General features: G+C 61.4%; 4 protein-coding genes across 4 annotated transcripts; 3 read left to right on the top strand and 1 right to left on the bottom strand.

The window, feature by feature from the left end:
* Window positions 1-831: 831 nt before the first annotated feature.
* Q8F55_007132 (uncharacterized protein) lies at window positions 832-2,073 on the top strand (the record flags this gene model as incomplete). The annotated part of the gene is made up of 2 exons (XM_069355572.1): window positions 832-1,039; window positions 1,088-2,073. The coding sequence occupies 2 exons, from the start codon at window positions 832-834 to the stop codon at window positions 2,071-2,073; spliced, it is 1,194 nt and encodes a 397-aa protein (XP_069207643.1).
* Window positions 2,074-2,325: 252 nt separating this feature from the next.
* On the bottom strand, window positions 2,326-4,033 carry Q8F55_007131 (uncharacterized protein; the record flags this gene model as incomplete). Its single annotated transcript, XM_069355571.1, has 4 exons — window positions 2,326-3,084; window positions 3,132-3,650; window positions 3,689-3,796; window positions 3,833-4,033. 4 exons carry the CDS (start codon window positions 4,031-4,033, stop codon window positions 2,326-2,328), a joined length of 1,587 nt encoding a protein of 528 aa, XP_069207642.1.
* An 8,914-nt stretch (window positions 4,034-12,947) lies between these two features.
* Window positions 12,948-15,635, top strand: Q8F55_007130 (uncharacterized protein; the record flags this gene model as incomplete). The annotated part of the gene is made up of 1 exon (XM_069355570.1): window positions 12,948-15,635. One exon carries the CDS (start codon window positions 12,948-12,950, stop codon window positions 15,633-15,635), a length of 2,688 nt encoding a protein of 895 aa, XP_069207641.1.
* Window positions 15,636-16,400: 765 nt separating this feature from the next.
* Window positions 16,401-17,041, top strand: Q8F55_007129 (uncharacterized protein; the record flags this gene model as incomplete). The annotated part of the gene is made up of 3 exons (XM_069355569.1): window positions 16,401-16,480; window positions 16,556-16,624; window positions 16,942-17,041. The coding sequence occupies 3 exons, from the start codon at window positions 16,401-16,403 to the stop codon at window positions 17,039-17,041; spliced, it is 249 nt and encodes an 82-aa protein (XP_069207640.1).
* Between the last annotated feature and the right edge of the window lie 122 nt (window positions 17,042-17,163).

Genomic DNA, 17,163 nt, shown 5'->3' with positions numbered 1-17,163 from the left:
AACTTTGTGCCGACTCGGTCCAAGCGGCCAGTCCGGCGGATGAATCCGAGTTATAAGCGCTTATTCGATCCACCCTTTTTGGTGAGAGGCGGGATCTGGTTGTTTGTGCATGACGCGTGTAGTGGGGCCAGCCGTGGGGCGGCAGGCGCGGCGGGGGAAGGTGGGTGGCCGCCGCCGCACGCGTCTAGGCGTACAGTTGCTTGGCTCCTCGACTTTGTGTCGGCGGCGGCGGCGTCACTCGTAACGCTCACTCGCCGGTGGGAAGTTTGTCCTCCTCGACGCAAACTCTTTGGCCACAAGCATCTCCCTCCCTCCCTCTTGCACACGTTCCATTTCTCGACGACGACCTTTTCTTACGGCACGTGCATCAATCGACGAGGACGACTACGACTCGGCATACCAACAATCGCCATCACAAGACACTAGTAACAAAACTCGAAAGTCAAAAGTGGTCACGAGCCCGGCTGTTCGTCTTCCCCCAAGCCCAAGCCAAAGCCCACAACAGACGACTAGGCCCACATTCATTCCGTTCTCTTACGCGTCCTCGATCTCGACCACACCCCACACTCCTTGTTCCCATCGACACCCGTCACACACTCACACTCGTCCCCAAAGCAATCCCCGTTCGCTTCCCAGGCCCCACAAAGTGAGTCGAGCGGAACGCCACTCCTCGCGCGGCGTGTAGCCGCCTGCCGGCGGTCACCGCCGCTGGCGTCGCCGTCGACGCGCCAGACGCCGGACGCGCTAACCCCACCAGTGGCCACCTTTACCCGACAAGGACAGCCGTCCGTGACGCGGCAGCCGTCGTACTCGAGCGATGCGCCGCACCTCATGCGCCGCCGGTCCACGGCGAGCGTCTCCGCTCAGCGACCCCGGCTGGCCGGCGACCGCATGTCGTTCATCAGCAATGACTCGGGCTTCAGCGGTCTCTACGAGGAGGACGAGCTGTGGGAGGAAGACGAGGACATGTACGATGCCGCGCGTGCGAGCCCACCGCAGCAGCGCAAAGAGGAGCCCATGAGCCCCGTCGCCGTCGTCCGTGAGTGTTTCGCCCCCGCCAGCCCCGTTGCACCGCTCACGCACCCAGTCTACGTCGTGTTCTTCTACATCGTCTGGCAGATTCTCACGCGTTCAGACGACACCGAGATACTGTCGCACCTGCCCTCAGGCTCGCCGCTTCTGTCGCCGCATGCGCTCGAGCGCAGTTCGTCGTTGCCACCACCCCAGCCCCAGCAGCACCCGTACCTGCCCTACCCATTGCCACAACTCCCCTCGCCGATTCAGGCGGCCGGCGGCTCAGAATCGAGCTCGACATGGCGCGTAGTCCTGGGCACGATCGTCTATCCGATCTACCTCGCCATTGCCCTCATCGCCATCCCGCTTCCCTACCTCGTCAACGCGGTCAATCTCATCCTGTCCATCCTGTCGACCATTCTCTACCCCGTGACGTCAACATCTAGACTGCTCGCCAAAACCTTTGTGATTGCGCCCCTTAACGTTGTGTACGGTTTGATCTCCGCCCTCTACCCCGTTTACGTCTTCGTGGGTGGCGTCGTGGGCGTCGGCTGCTTCATGGGGATGGGCGCCGGATGGATCGGCCAGCTTGGTCTGGGGTGGATCCTCCGCCCAAAGCAGCTGCCTCGCCGCCGCAAATCACGACGCGTCAAGTCGCCCCGATCAGGTCACCCAACGCTCTCGCAGGACGAACAGGCTGCCCCAAGCCTGACCCGGCACTCGTCACTCCACCGCTCGGGCTCCGTGTCGTTTGAGCGCCCAATCCTCGAGCAGCGCGCCTCCAGCTTCGAGCACCGTGCCTCTGCTACCTTCGAGCGCCCGGTTATCTCGCGACCCACATCCGGGACCTTTGAGCGACCCATTCTGTCGCGCCCAGTGTCTGGGTCCTACACCGCCCCAGGCTCGCGGCCTCTTTCTGGCTCATATGAGCGCCGCTACGTTCCAATCGTCGATGTTTTACAGATCGGCGATGATCTCGTCGCCGTCGACAATCACGGCCACGGCACGGCTCGTGAAGCCGTCGTGCTCGGTCTCCGCCGCCGCGGCGTCCGTGTCTAGACTTTTCCGACATCCGCGACCCTTCATTTCTCATTCTGCGGGCCGTCTCTCTTGTCATGTATATCGCGACCTCTGTCGCCTCGCCCACGCTCCTGTTGTAGATTGATTTGCCTCCTTGGTCTTTACCTCCTTGGTCATTTGTTCAGTACCCCGGCAGCTCTTCATGCCCTATGTGATATTCGTCTACAATGATGACAGCGAGATCCTATGCCATGCAGTGGTGAATGCTAATGAGATCTATCTACTCGGCCCTCAAAACAGGATCTTGGCGTTGTGGTACATGCCGAGCATCGGGCTCTGGCCGTCGCGCGTCTTGGTCGCCTGGACAATGCCCTTGCCGCCAAACTTCTGGATGAACTCGGTCTGGGGGTAGACGCCGATCGAGCGGCGTCTGAAGCCGCGCACGCCGGTGGACGAGAAGAAGTCGCTGTTGAGGCGGCTCTGGTTCTTTCCCTTTGCCTCCTTTGCCGGCGCCTCGTCTCTCCGCGACGGCGAGTTCATGATGAGCGAGTACGTGTCGCGGAGGAGCTCAAAGTCGGTCGGGAAGAAGATGTCAAAGTAGCCCTGCTTGACGAGGAACGTCTCACACGGCACCATGTTTGTGCCGTAGCGCGTCTGCACGACGGGCCCGTTGCGGCCGGGCACGGCGTCGGGCAGCTCGGAGAAGTCGGACACGAGCAGCCGGTGGCGCGGGAGCTGGTCGCGCAGGCGCTCGAGGAAGGCGATGGCCTTGGTCGGGATGAAATCCGGCGGCGAGAGATTGGGCACGAACGGCATCTGCGAGTACACGCTCCGCAGGGTCGACGACGCGAGCATCGGCTTGCTCAGCGGCGGCTGCGTGCTCAGGCTCGGCGGCAGCAGCCGCCGGTACGCGAGCACACGGCGCAGCAGCGGGTCCGTGACGGGCTCGTAGAGCAGCGCAAAGTCGCCGTGCCCGTCGATCGAGACGACGGCCTGGTGCGGCTGCAGCGTGACCATGTCGTAGCGGATCATGTCGTGGGCAAAGTTGTCCTGCGTGTGTGAGTGGGCTGCCTGGCCGTGTACACTCGCGCACTCACAAACACCTCGTTGGCGATGACAAAGCACGGCTCGTCGCCGCCACCCTGCCACTTGAACACGTCCTGGTTGATGACCTCGATGTTGGTGAAGCCCTCCTTCTGGGCGCGCGCCTTTTGCGTCGCGGCGAGCGCAGCCGAGATCTCGATGATGCGGTACTTTGTCCGCGCAAACACCTCGGGGTGCTCGTCGCGGAGGAACGCGAGCGTGTCGGCCATGAACGAGCCGTTTCCGGCGCCGACCTCGTAGATGATGAGCTCCTCGTGCGGGAAGTGGTTGAGCTTGTACTGGCTCAGAATGGCGCTCGTGAGCGCCCGCGCAAAGTACGGCTTGAAGAGCTCGGTCGGCGTGTGCCACACCTGCCGGCTCAGTCCCTCGCCCGCGCCGCCGTACTCGGCCTCGTACCGCTCCGCCACGGCCTCCTGGAACGCCGCCTGGTCGCGGAAGCTGCCAAAGTCGTACCCGCCGGCCGAGGGCGGAGTGAAGATGGTCACGTTTTTAGAGAAGTAGCCGTAGTGGGGCTGTGCGGGTGAGTAGTCGTCGCGAGCCCCTCACCCACGTTGTACAAGCTGTCGTCGATAAAGTCGCGGACCAGCATCTTGACCCGCGTCGGTGGCTCGCGGTAGTTGGCCACCTCGGCCGCCGAAACCAGGCGGAAGTTTACATGCTGCAGCGTCAGAATAGCCACAGCAGAGCCACTCACGTCCGGGTCCGGGTCGTCGGTCATGGACAGCGACGTGTTGAAGTTGAACCGCTCCTTACCGCGGCCCGAGAGCTGCTTCTTTGGCGCGCCGGCCGAGCTCGAGGTCGCGAGAGCGCGAGAGGGCGGTGCGGAGAAGCAAACTGCCGTGGCAGTTGCTCCGAGCGGGCGTATCCGTGCGCTTCGTGCGCTTCCCGAGGCCATTGCAGACGCCATGGCCCGGCGTGATATAGAAGCCATCGTGTTGGGTATCCGAGAGTATGCAGATGTAGAGTCTTGAGTTGCGTCGCCTCCACTAAACCCAACGAGTTGCAGGCCGAGACGGATGCCGATGCTGCCCTTGAGCATGCAAGCGCGCAAGCAGCAGCGGAGGTATTTCCGCGTGCGAGTCACGTGGAAATGTTTGGTTCCGGGGATGCCGTTGACTGTATGCGCGCATCTTCGCGCCCGCGACTGTTATTGATCTCGCGCCGTCAGACCCTCTCTCTCTCTCACTCTCCACATCTCTCTCGACGCCATCGTTCGCACTCCCTCGACGCCAGTCCATTTACCAATCCACATGCTTTGGCACCGTAATCACCGCGCATCCCATTAATCGCCAGGGACACAAATCCTGCTCAATCATGGCGGTGACGCCTCTCGCGGGCTCGCTGCCCACTCCGCCTTCCAACAACCTCGCCGAAATGCGAGCCCGGCTCAGCGCAACGTCTGCACAGCCGGCCTCGTTGGAACTCGCTGCGTCAAAGGTGAGCTACGTGTGGGCGTGATTCAACTGACCCGTCCACAGCCTTCGTTCAAGCTCTCCAAGCAAAGCGAGACCCTCCCTTCCCTCGGTGTGAAGAAAGACTGTGAGCGAGACTGTTTGCAGTTCGGAGCTTGGGCTGACATTCCCAGCGTCCAGTGAGACGTCTTTCAGCATGGCCACGTCCAGTGGGTCGCCTACTCGCGCTGGGTCGACAAAGCCCCCATCCCAGCTTTTCACGCCCTCCTCCGACGCTGGTCGAGCGACCCCAAACCAAAGCACCGCAGGTAGCTATCCGCCTGATCTGGACACGGTGGGTGGAACCTGATATCATCTCCTTGACCTGTACTGAAGCCTCGCCCTAGTATACACTGGAGAAGCTCCAAGGCATGGTCATGAGTAATCAAGAAAAGAAGATCACCATCCTTGAGAGGCAGGGCACGGCCGATGACGAAGACGACGACCCAGCGACGACAAAATTGTTGCTGTGAGTGGCGAGCGTATACCATGGGGTGCTACTAACGTTTTCCTAGGCAAATGATAAACAAGCGCCTTGCCGAGCTGAAGGCCGCCATCGCCGCCCGCTCGCAAGCCCCGTCCAGCAGCGGAAGCCGGGTGGCAACACCCACTCATCAGCCGCCGCCAGCATCATATCCCACCCCGAGCACAAACCCGCCTCAAAAGTCAAGGGCAGACCTTCCGCCCTCCGACCCACCTTCCCTCTCGTCCTCCCACGTTGCGGCCGCGCGCCCTCACACACCCGTTCGTCAGCAGGCTGAGGCTGGACCGTCACGACCACCGTTGGTTCCCAGCTCCCCCCCTCCCGATTTCGACGATGACGATATCGCCATGGCAGAGGCTGAGGGCGAGTGGGCGGATGCACCCCACGATCTGGTAGCCATGTCAACACCGCCCGGGTCAGCCCGTCCTGTCCAATCCTCGGCCGGCGCGACCGTTGTCGACAGCTCGACTGCGATCGACGAGTTCAAGGACCTTGACATGGCTGAGATCTTCTCGTCGCCAATTCACGGACCACAGCCTCACCACACTCCACCACCTCGTCCAATTCCAATTCCACGGGTCCGTGTCCCAGACTCTTCGCCCGAGCGCGGCCCAGCCGCCCCGCCCAGTCAGCAGAACATTGCTCCACCGAAAACCGTCAAGGTGGACGTCAAGTACGCGTGGAGCAAGGAGGTGGAACAGAAGCTCCGACAGGTGTTCAAGTTGCCATCCTTCAGGCACAACCAGAAGGAGGCGATTAACGAAACGCTGGCTGGCAGAGACGGTGCGTTTGAGAAGGGTTTCCTGTGCTAACACCACAGTGTTCATCCTCATGCCCACCGGAGGAGGCAAGAGTCTCACTTGTATGTCGCACTTGTCGCGTAGCTACTGACTATGACAGATCAGCTCCCCGCTGTCTGCTCGGGAGGCAAGACAAAGGGTGTGACCTTTGTTATCTCACCACTCATCTCCCTGATGAACGACCAAACGCGCCATCTTATCAAGCTCAATGTCCCGTCCATCGCTTATACCGGTGAATTGTCTGCGGCAGATAAACAGATTGCCCATGCCGAGCTTGAACGACGCCAGCCCTACACCAAGGTGGTGTACGTGACCCCAGAAATGCTTACCAAGGGCGGCCGGATCAAAACAATCATCCGCGATCTTATCAGCCGCAACCAACTCGCGCGCTTCGTGATTGACGAGGCGCATTGTGTGAGCCAGTGGGGCCATGACTTCCGCTCGGACTGTAAGCACCTGTGGATGAGCCTTGTGTCCTAACTCCCAGACCTGCGCCTTGGCGAGCTTAGGCAAGACTACCCAACGGTGCCGATCATGGCACTGACCGCCACGGCTCCGAACAAGGTGCAGGACGACATCATCCGAGTCCTCGGCATTAAGGGCTGCACCAAGCTTGTGCAGTCCTTCAACCGACCCAACCTCTTTTATGAGATCCGCACCAAGTCGAAGGATGTGCTCTCCGATGTCGCTGGGTTCATTGCGACCCAGGGCAGTGACTCGAGCGGCATCATCTATTGCTCGTCGCGCGAAAAGTGCGAAGTGGTTGCTAAGGAACTCCGAGAAGTGTACAAGCTTCGAGCATGGCATTATCACGCTGGAATGCCCAACGGAGATCGCAAGAAGATCCAGGAAGGGTGGCAAGATCACAAGTTCGAGATCATTGTCGCAACAGTGGCCTTTGGTATGGGGTGAGTGCCACACAGCGTCAGCTCTTGGCGGCCCAGGCTAACGTGTCCAGCATCGACAAGCCAGACGTTCGATGTACGTACTGCGATGGGCCCACCTGTGCTCTGAGCTCATGTTCGCAGATGTCATTCACCACTCGTTGCCGCGTTCACTTGAAGGCTATTACCAGGAGACTGGGCGAGCCGGTCGCGATGGCCATCCCTCCACCTGTGTTTTGTGTAGGCACTGCCCTTGTCCTGGTCGCTAACTGCTCCAGATTTCGCCTACGGAGACTCAAAGTCTGCCTTCCAAATGATCGACAGGGACAGGGACCTCGACTTCCACCAGAAGCAACGGCAGAGGGAGGCCATGAACTCTGTCATCAAGTTCTGCATGAACAGGACCGACTGCCGCCGCACCGCCGTGCTTTCGTTCTTCAACGAGCAGTTTGATCCGGCACTCTGTCGAGCCACATGTGATGTCTGCCTCAACCGCGACAAGGACCAGTTTGTGCAAACAGACGTCACCGACGCGGCGAGGCAGGTCATCCAGATGATGCAGGCGTTTGATCGCAACGGCCGAATCACACTCATCAATGCCGCCACATGTTTCCGCGGAGCTTCTGGAAGCTCATCCAAAAACCTCAACACAAACGAGTACTTTGGCGTGGGCAAAGACTGGACTCGCGATGGAGCCGAACGGTTGATCCAAGCCCTGCTCATGGATGGAGGGCTGGCCGAGTTCTACATGAACAATGGGGCTGGCTGGAGCAATTCGTATCTCAAGGTGAGTCGTGTGTCAGTCCAGCACACCTGACGCGTCCAGCTTGGGCCCGACGCCAAAGCCTACTTGAACGGCCGCAAGAAGCTTGTCCTCGATTTTGAGGTTCCCAAGAAAAGGCAAAAAGTGGTCCAAGCGGCAGCAGCAGGCACCAAGAGGAAAGCTCCAAACGGGCCTGGCCAGGCTCGCAAGGTCCCACTAGCGCAACTTAGCGACGAGGAGCAGGCCTTTGACGATTCGCCCTGGGGTGACACTGATAACGAAGACGATCCGATCGTCGACGGCGACGATGAGGTCCAGGCGATCGACAACCCCAAGAAGCGTAAAACTGCCACTAGCGCTGCATACAGAGCGAACGAGACAAGCGGGACGAGCGGGGCAAAAGGACCGAAAGTAGAGTTGGAAGCAGCGCTGCGCACAATTCTAGAACGTGACGAGGTATGTGCGGCGCGTGGAGTCGGAAGCTATGCATGCTAACGTTCCCAGAATGGCCGCCCACGCAAGATATCCAAGACCTTGCTGGACACTCTGGTCAAGCAGCAGCCGCAAGGTACGTGTGGCGCATAGCCACGGCAGACGCGTCTGGCGCCAAGTCTGCGGGTGAAAGTGCCTCCTAACATTGCTGCAGACCTGGCCGCGCTCCAGTCCACGAAAGGCGTCTCGGGTGCCGTGTACAAGGTGGGTTTATGGTGTGAGAAACGTGCAATGCGAGGTCCTGACGGCTAGTCTCACGGGCACGCGATTGTCACTGCCATCAAATCAAGACAACCCAAAGGATCCGGGCATGGGGTTCAAAGGTATGGGATTTTTGTGTTTAGGGCTCCACGGCTGACGAGAGTAGGAGTCTGTCCCTGACCCGAGAAAACAAAGCGTCCTCGTCTGCAGGTGGGACAGCCAGCGCTCCCGCACGGACGGCATTCTCAGTGACCAACATCCGCTCCTACTCGTACGACGCGTCGAATGGTAGCGCACAAGGAGCGTCCAAAGTCCTGAACCCATCACGTCCAAGAACGTTTGGGCTTTCGAACAGCCGTCCAGGAGGACCGAGTTTTTGAGACACGATGCCGTCGTTCAATTGAGCGGCAGCGGCTGTCGTCAAGGTCAAGCGCGCTGCGTCAGGTTGTAAATGCCTATGTAATGTGTTCGCCATTACACAACATGGGATGTGTTTCAGTGTGCAAGATGGACCGAACAGGACAAGGACAAGATACCGTTGGAAGAGGTGTGTGTCGGTCCGTAAAGCCTGGACGGCATATCACATCACTGTGCCCTCGATCAAAAGTCTCGGATGCACATGGGTTGGAAGTGTTGACGACTGTGGCTTGGCAGTGACCTGAGGCTAATCGAATTGCTGGAACGACATTATTGTGTGGTGACACTGGAGCGGGAGTGCAAGGGAACGCGCGGAACAAAGAGTAAGCGTATAAGCGCTGCGGTGGCAGAGTCGGGCTGCATCAGGGCCCACCTTTACCCGCGGAAGCTTGAGTGGGAATTGGGGGTCAGCCTGGGGTTTACGTGGTGGGACAAGGGATGGGTGTAGGAGTGTTTGTGGCGGAGTATGCAGCCCCCTCCACCCCCGCGGCCTCGTGGTGTGGCGCGGGCGACTTGGGTTTCACGGAGTGTAGCCGCCCAGGAACGGCCAAGCGACGAAGGTTGCAAGGTAGACCGTCTCGGAGAAAAGAGTGCTAATGCCCTTGGTGGGCCCTCGAGGATCTCCTGGCACGCGCTGGTGCGCACTGGCGCGCGCGGTTCATGCTTGCCCAGTCGCGTGAATTGGGACGCTTTGGAAAACCCGTAGTCTGTAGTCTGCTGGGACGGGCCGACGCGGAAGAAGCGAGTGGGACCGAGGGGCCGAGGGACGGGGCACACCACCCGAGTGGCCGCACTCTCGACGCCCGTCACCCAGCACGCAAGCAGCACCTTTGAACCATAACTGGAGCGTCACTTGACAACGACCCGAGGCATAAGACGTGTAAGCAGCACAAACACGGTGCCTCGAGGGGGTAAGGTTGGTGCTGGAACGGCGGCGGCGGCGGCGGCGCCGAGGCGGTGTTGTGCCTCTGCTCTCTCCTGCGGGCACTGGCGGGCACATCGGCCAGCCGGCTCGTAGCCGGCACGGTCACCAAAACGTCAACCGTCAACAGTCGAGCACCCTTGTTTGTGTGCGATGCTGGATCGGTTGGGCCTGGGCCGACGACGGTTCGGTTCGGTTCGGTAAACAGAAGAAAAAAGTCGCGTCGTTGTACTCTCTCGCACTCGCTCGGTCGCACCTGCTCTCGCACACTCACGGCAGCACACCAGTTTTGCCTTTGCCTCGGCCATGGCACAAATCACATCACATCACACTGGGCTGTAACGTCAAGTCAAAATCGGTGGTTGTGTACATGTACGTACACTGCCGAGGGCCCAGGTGGCGATTAGGGCAGCGGTTTTTAATACGATGCAGGGCTGCGCAGACTAAGTGCTACTCACCGCACGACGAGTGGTGGGCGACATCAGGGTTGTGTCCAGGGAAGCCAGCTCGTACTCGCGAGGGATGGGCATGTTGACGCCTCCTGGGTGACACACAACACACACGCACCGCGAGCAATCTTGTTTTGCGTGCGAACAGAGGCGTTTGAAGACACGCGGCGCGTCTGACGGCGTTCCTCGTCCAAGGTATGCCCCTACGCAGCAGTGTAACCCAGATTGGCGCCGCCGTCCTAGCCGGGGAGGGTCTCGTGTTCCTAGGACCGTTTGGTGGGCCATGGCAGCAGAACCAGTGGCAGAGCGTACGACGCTGTTGTCGAGCGTGCGGGCGGTAGTGAGCACGCTGGGTTCCTAGCCAAGAACGCCGGCGCACCCCAGCGGAGGAAGCGCACGCAACAAGATTATGGTTGCCTCCTCCCTGTACCCACCCGCGGGCTTGCGGGCAGTGACGCCAGCCAGCTTCGCGGGTGCTCAAGTGTGCGAGTGCGTACGTGAGCTCGGGGTGTTTTTTCTAGCATGGTATGCGCGACGACAGCGCTGGCACGCCCAGGAGCACGAGTGTGTGCCAGGTGCCAGGCCGAGGCACAAAATCCCGTGGGCCTGTGGCGCCGCCGCGCGGGCTGCTGCCCACTGGGTCGCGCCCGCTCTCTCCCTCTGGCTCGGGCGGGCCAGCCAAGAATGATTACACATGCCGGCATGGTCCCGAGACGCGAGCACTTGCAGGCAATTGACGGGGCAGCGGGAGGGGACCGGAGGTGTGGTAGGGGCGCCAACCTGCCGCGGGTGGAAGGAGAACAGGGTGCTAGCGTGGCGTGGCGCAGCACGGCACGACCCGGACGCCATCCAGCGCCATTGCAGCGGCACAGCGGCAGCAGCAGAGGTAGTGTGAGCCGCGAGACGTGCTGCGCGTTTGTCGCAGACGTGCATGCTCAGTGGAATGCCAGGGAGAAACACACGCCAGTCAGACTGTAAACGCCCCGGCTGCATGCCTGCCCCGGACCCAACTGTCTCGGCGACGAGACAGGAACGACCCGCGACAGCGCCGCGCGCCGCCGCCGGCGCAGCGCGACCCCTATGGTCAGTCATCTTGTCAAAGCACAACTGGTTGGTACACTCGTCCTTGTTGCTTGTCTACACACTCACCCCCCGCGTCGCGACGTGCACGTCAGTTTGGTACGCGTACGTGCAGGTTGCCAGTCCGACCGCCGACCCTTGATCTTGTCACTTATAGAATATTAGTCCTTGATCACACACGCTGGACTAAGTCTCGCCCTCCCTCCCTCCCTTCCCCCCCTCTCGCTTCAGAGTAAGCCCACCCACCACCCACCACCCCCCACCCCCCAACGGCACCCAGCCAGGCCCCAATCGCCAAACCCTTGCCCTTGTTGTCGTCGTCGTCGCGTCGAGACCAACACTGTTTCTTTTTCCTCTATTCAGCATCGCGCGCTTCGTCCTCGTACCTCGGACACACCAACACAAGCATCACTCGCCACGCCAACAGCACATTGCAGCCGCATTGCGGACAGTCGTTTTAGCCGCGTATTTTGCGTACCCTGCCTGCCGACCTTAGCCCTGCACTTTCGCCAAGGTAACTACCCCGAGACCGTGTTACCCTACGTGGCGCCCACCAAGTGTCGCCAAAACCCCAGGCAATCGCCCTCGCCCGGCCGCCCGCTGCACCTACGACGACATCCCAGCAAAACGCCTCCCTCTACCCTCCGCCGCCTTGCCGCAACCCCCTCCTCCGCCTCCTCCGTGGTTGTCGATCGGCAGCCGATCAATATCTCAATCCCACTTGTGAGACCCACAAAGCCCCCACCCGCGCCGCCGCCGTCGTCGCCCGCCCCGATCCATCTGGACCATCCCGACAATAGCCTTTCCAAACCGCATCAATCCACGGGGAGAGCGCCATCGCCATCATCGTCGTCGCAAGCGCCAGACGTCCTCCGTTTTGCTTCGGTCGCCCACGCCAAGGGGGTGTAGTGCAACAACGCCACGCCAACCACGCTGGCCTTTATCTCCATCAACACTTCATCATCTTGCACACTTTGGCGAACGCGGCCTTTTGTGCAGCAACAAACTCCTCCCACGGCGCGTCATAGGGGTCCAGCGCGACAGTACCAACACACGAAGTACCAGCACGCGAAAGCAGGTTCATTCATAACGTTGGCCCCACTTGGCGCGGCCCGCTGCCTTTGCCTTCACTTGACGACAACCCATCGCTCCTCTGGTTCCCATCTCCTGCCGACATCTCTCCATTCACCATGTCGCTTGCTGGTCCAAGCAGCCACCACAGTGTCATACTCTCACTAGACAACCGCCGCGGGTCGGACCTCTCGGTGCATTCAAACACCAGCTCTTGTGCGTGTGGTACCTTTCGGTCGCTGTTTGTGTTGTAAGCTGACGTACCTACCAGGGATTGAGGAGAATACGCCCATCCCCTGGGCGACTCACCACGACACGCCCGCAGGTGCACGGCCGCCATCGACCGTGATCTGGCGCTCATCATCCTCGCATCTCAGCTCATCCAGTTTTACAGAGGTCCCAGCGCGCTCCCGATCGGCATCAATGTTTTCCATCTCAATGGCAGGTGGCGGAGGGCCGTCACGCAGTCGCGTCTCGATGGATGCCATCCTACCCCCATCGGCTCCCACGGACCGCCCACCATCACACGACTTTTCCCCATCATCCAGCTTGGCCTCCATCCCCACCTTTGACGATGCACAGCACGAGATCGATCCATATGTCCAGCCAAACCGACCAACAAGCATTCCTGCAGTCGCCTTTTCAAAGCCACCCTCCAACGTCGGCACAGTCGGGTTGGGCATTTCGTCCGTGACAGATCTTGGTCAACGGCGTCAATGGCCGCCAGATGTCATTCACCCCCACGATCCAACAGACGATGAATCGGACGACGATGAAGTGCACGACCAAAACGAGATGGAAACGTACATGGCGTCGCACCGCGCCCCTGTGGATGCTGCGTTACGATCCATGCCAGGCGTTGTCGGCCTTGGTGACGGATGGGCCGGTGGTCCTCAGCCAAAACCCAAGTCCAAGGGGTGGTTCAAGAAGAAGGCAAAGGAGGAGGCGACCCCAGCAGAGGCCGACCCTTTGACGCTCTGGGCCACACCAGAGACGCCACAGCAGACAACAACACCCTCTCCCCCAACCATCGACAACAACGCAAAGTGGTGGAAATCAAGAAAGAACTTCTTCTCATCGACAAACCGGCTATCTACCACACCTCAGGAGTCTTCGCCAAGGGACGACCGGCCACCCGTCAGCGGCAAGCAACGTTTGCTCGGTCGCAGTCGCCTCAACTTTGGCTCGATGGTCGATCTCGGACGCTCGCCCAAGACCACCAACGGCGAGGCGACGCCAAAGACGCCCACAACACCGCGCTTTGGCGGCTTTGGCAAAAAGTCGAGCCCACCCAAGCGTCACAGCGTTGCCGTCTTCTCGCGCTCAAAGCCCGCTCCTCACCCGCTCGAGCTTACGCACGGCTCCCACTCGTCAACTGGCGCGACCCGCTCCCAGCCCGTCATTTCTGCAACCGCCTCCTCGTCGCAGCCATCCCTTGCCACCCACCACCATCCCATTATCCGCCAGGCTTACGCTCGTTCAGAAAGTAACCTTGCCCAACAGGATGGGGCCGCCGGGTCGCCTGGCGCGCCGCACCGCCCGGCGCCACTCATCATCAACAGTGGCGCCATTGCCAACTCGTCGGCTGTTTCCCTCTGGAGGCCGGGAATCATGTCCCCGACCCCGCTGGTGCAGGTCCAGGAGGAGGACGAGGATGAGCCGGAAGCGGTCCCCGAGTCTACTGACAGGCCCGTGCTCAAGCGCAGTGCGACCTTTGGTGATGACGAGGAGCAGCCAAAGCTCCTCGAGGCTTCGCAGCCCCCACTTCTCTCGCCCGTCATCGCTTCCCCGCGCGAGGTCCCGCCGCCAGAGTTCACGCACGCTACACCTACGCACGTTATCCACACGCCGGTCCCTCAGCCTCAGCGCAAGTTTTCGGTTGCCAGCTACCAGTCGTCCACGACGCCTGCGGCGCCTTCGCTCCTCTCTCGTCTCAAGAACGCCCTCGGCCGTGGTGGCAAGGGACGCAAGGGACGCTCTGACAACGTCCCCTCGTCGCCCATGAGCTTCCACTCGGAGCAGCCTGGACCGATGACGCCCAGCAGCGCTCAAATCGCCGCTGCGTCACCGTCGGCCAAGTCGGTCGGCAGGGGCAACAAGACCCGCAGCCGTCTGTTCAGCCGCAGCCGCAAGGATGCGGGCGAGTCGGTCCTCAACGTTGCCAAGCTGGACAATCTCGAGGAGCTGCAGGAGCACCAGGAGCTGCGCGAATCTCCTCTGAACCGCATGAGCTACCGTCTCTCGCAGAGAGTCGTCGCCAGCATGACCAACCTCTCGGCCCATGGTAGCATCCCCGACGACATCCCGGCGCAGCCTTCGTTCTCCCCCGCCGACACGTCTTCGACGGCGACGGTAACGCTTGCCTCCTCGGTGGCTCCGTCGGCGTCCCCCAAGCCACCCCGCCAGTCGTGGGCGCCTGGATTCGGCTCCAAGGTCGACCTGGCCCGCAAGCCGTCGCTCGGCCTCGAGAGCGGGGACTCGTCTCGCCGCATGCCCGGGATGCACCGCTTCAAGACGCAGACCAAGAACCGGCCGGCTCTGGGTTCCGTTTTCCCCAAGCCGCCGGCTCATGTTGACCAGGCACCTGCCCTCCACTGGGCATTCCCTGCTGCGTCGTACTCCACCCCAATGCTTCACAAGTTTGGGGGGTCGACCCTCAGCCTCGCCCTGGACATCAGCGCCGAGGGCATGCCGCACCTCGACGACATTGCCGAGTCGCCCGGGACTGCTCGCAACAGCATGATCATGTCGGACGAGAGCGGCGGCACGCGCGAGAGCGCCTTGGCCTCGACCATTGCGCAGCTTACCAGCCGTGCCCGCCTTGACAGCATTCGCGACGCCGAGCGCGCCGCGTCGTTTCGTGGCCAGCCGCGGGTGCACCGCAACTCGATCCCCGTCAACATTGACAACCTGTCCACCGACTCGCTCATGTTGACGACCAACACGGCGGTCATCGACTTCCCGCTTCCGCCGTCGAGCTCATCTGGCGACATGTCGTCGCCCGACCCGGACCAGGTTGAGCAGCTGTGCACGCCCCGTGACCTCCGCCAGTACCCTACGCTTGCCAACGACTACTACCAGACCAAGCGGGTGCAGATCACGCGTGAGCTTACTCCCGTGATGGACAGCGGCGACAGCGATCACTCGACGTCGAGCTCGGGCTCTGGTGCGCTGCGCAAGCAGCCCTCGTGGTCGACTGCCAAGACTTCGGCTGCCGGCACGTCGCTCACGCCGATCGCCACGCCCACGAGCATGGCCTCGGACAGCGGTAGCATCCGCCACCCCGAACACCACCACCACCACCACCATCATCATCACCACCACCAGGCCCACGACGGCGTTCGCCGCGACTCGTTTGGCTCGTTGCTGACTGCCGAGTCTGTGACGGCGAGCAGCGAGGAGGGCCGCCACGGCCATGGTCACTACGACCACCACATGAAACGGGCATCGTCCGTGGTTGTGCCACAGCGCATTGTGGCATGACGCGAGGGTTCCATCTATTTGTTTGGGTACGAGGATATCTGACCGACCGCATCACCGTTGTCTTGTACCATTTATTTAGGCCTTCTTGCAAGGAAATACAGCAGCATTACAGCTTGTTTTTTGTTACCATGTACTGGTAGTCGCGCGGCGGGGGGAGCAGCAGTGGCGGGGAGCACGGGGAGCACTGAACGCGAGCTCTGAACGCGACGCGAGGACGCGAGCACTGGACTTGTGGTGCCATTCAACTGACCCACTGCTCCACCCAGCAGGCGTACGTACGTGCATCATGCGCGATCGCGGCGCCGAGCTTCTCATGCGCGCTACTGCAGCACTACGTTCGGGCCGCGGTACAAGTACGGGAGGTAGCGCGTGTGGCCTGGCGGCGCCTACGAACGACTAATGAATGGGTGTGAGATCGGGTTGGAGTATGACGCGCCCATGCACGCAGTCACGCCGCCGTAAGACAACGTAAGGCTGCGTTGTGGTGCGAGTAAGTAATCGGCGCTCGGAGGATAATAAGTAGGGCTGGTGGGCTAATGATCGGGTGCAGGAATCGCTCCAGCGGCAGCGGCGGATTCAAATGCCCCTCGCCTGCCCGGGGTGCCACAAGCAGCTTGGCCCGGGTAACCCCGGTGCTGGCCACGTGGGATTGGTCCCGCCCGCCTGAGAGGCAAGCCGCAACCACTCGGAGCAGACGCATTGCACCGACGACGATATGGACAAGGACAAGATCGACAGCGACGACCACCACCACCAGCAGACACAATGGCCCAGGGAACCACCGCCTCAGAGTCCGAGATGGCGAGCGCGCGCCTCCCGATCGGCTGGCGCGACCAGTGCTCTTCGTGCGTTGCGCCGTCGGCGGCCCGTCGCACCAGCGACGGCCGCCAAGTCGACGACGACTGCTAACAACCGCGCAGCCTCCTTATCCCGCTCAACATCTGCCGCCACCAGACAAACTACCTGACATGGAAGTGCGAGGACGAGAGGTGCGTGTGCCGTTGGCGGGAGGGTGGGGGGGAGGAAGGGGGGAGGGTCGAGGGGAGGGGAGGGGAGGTGGAGGGACGCGGCGGAGGTTCGGTCGACGGAGACGCGGCACGGCGACGCTGGCGCTTGGGACGGCGCGCCACGTCTTGTCGTCGGCGGCGCGATGCCTCTTGCCGTCGGCTCGTGGGCGAGACGCCGATGGCTAGCCCGTGGCGTCGTCTCCAACCCAACCCGGCCCCTCGTGCCGATCATCAAACCCCAGACGAGGCCACTCTGCACAACTCTGCACAACTCCAGCACCACCGCTGACACCCCACAGGCACGCCTACGAGAAGTGCCAGTACGACGACTACCTGCGCCGCATGAAGCAGCTCGTCCGCCAGAAGAAGGAGGCTGCCGAGCTCGCCGCCGACGAGTAAAAGTAGCAAGAACAACAACGCCGCGCACCACTACAGCCGGCATTGCACACATGGAGAAGTATGCATCGATACCCAGATACAACAAACCAGGGGAGAGCGGGCAGCGCGCAGGCTGCTCATTC

This window comes from Vanrija albida (assembly GCF_041260175.1).
Source record: "Vanrija albida strain AlHP1 chromosome Unknown contig_5, whole genome shotgun sequence".
NCBI lineage: Eukaryota > Fungi > Basidiomycota > Tremellomycetes > Trichosporonales > Trichosporonaceae > Vanrija > Vanrija albida.
This window is presented reverse-complemented; position numbering and strand designations above follow the sequence as displayed.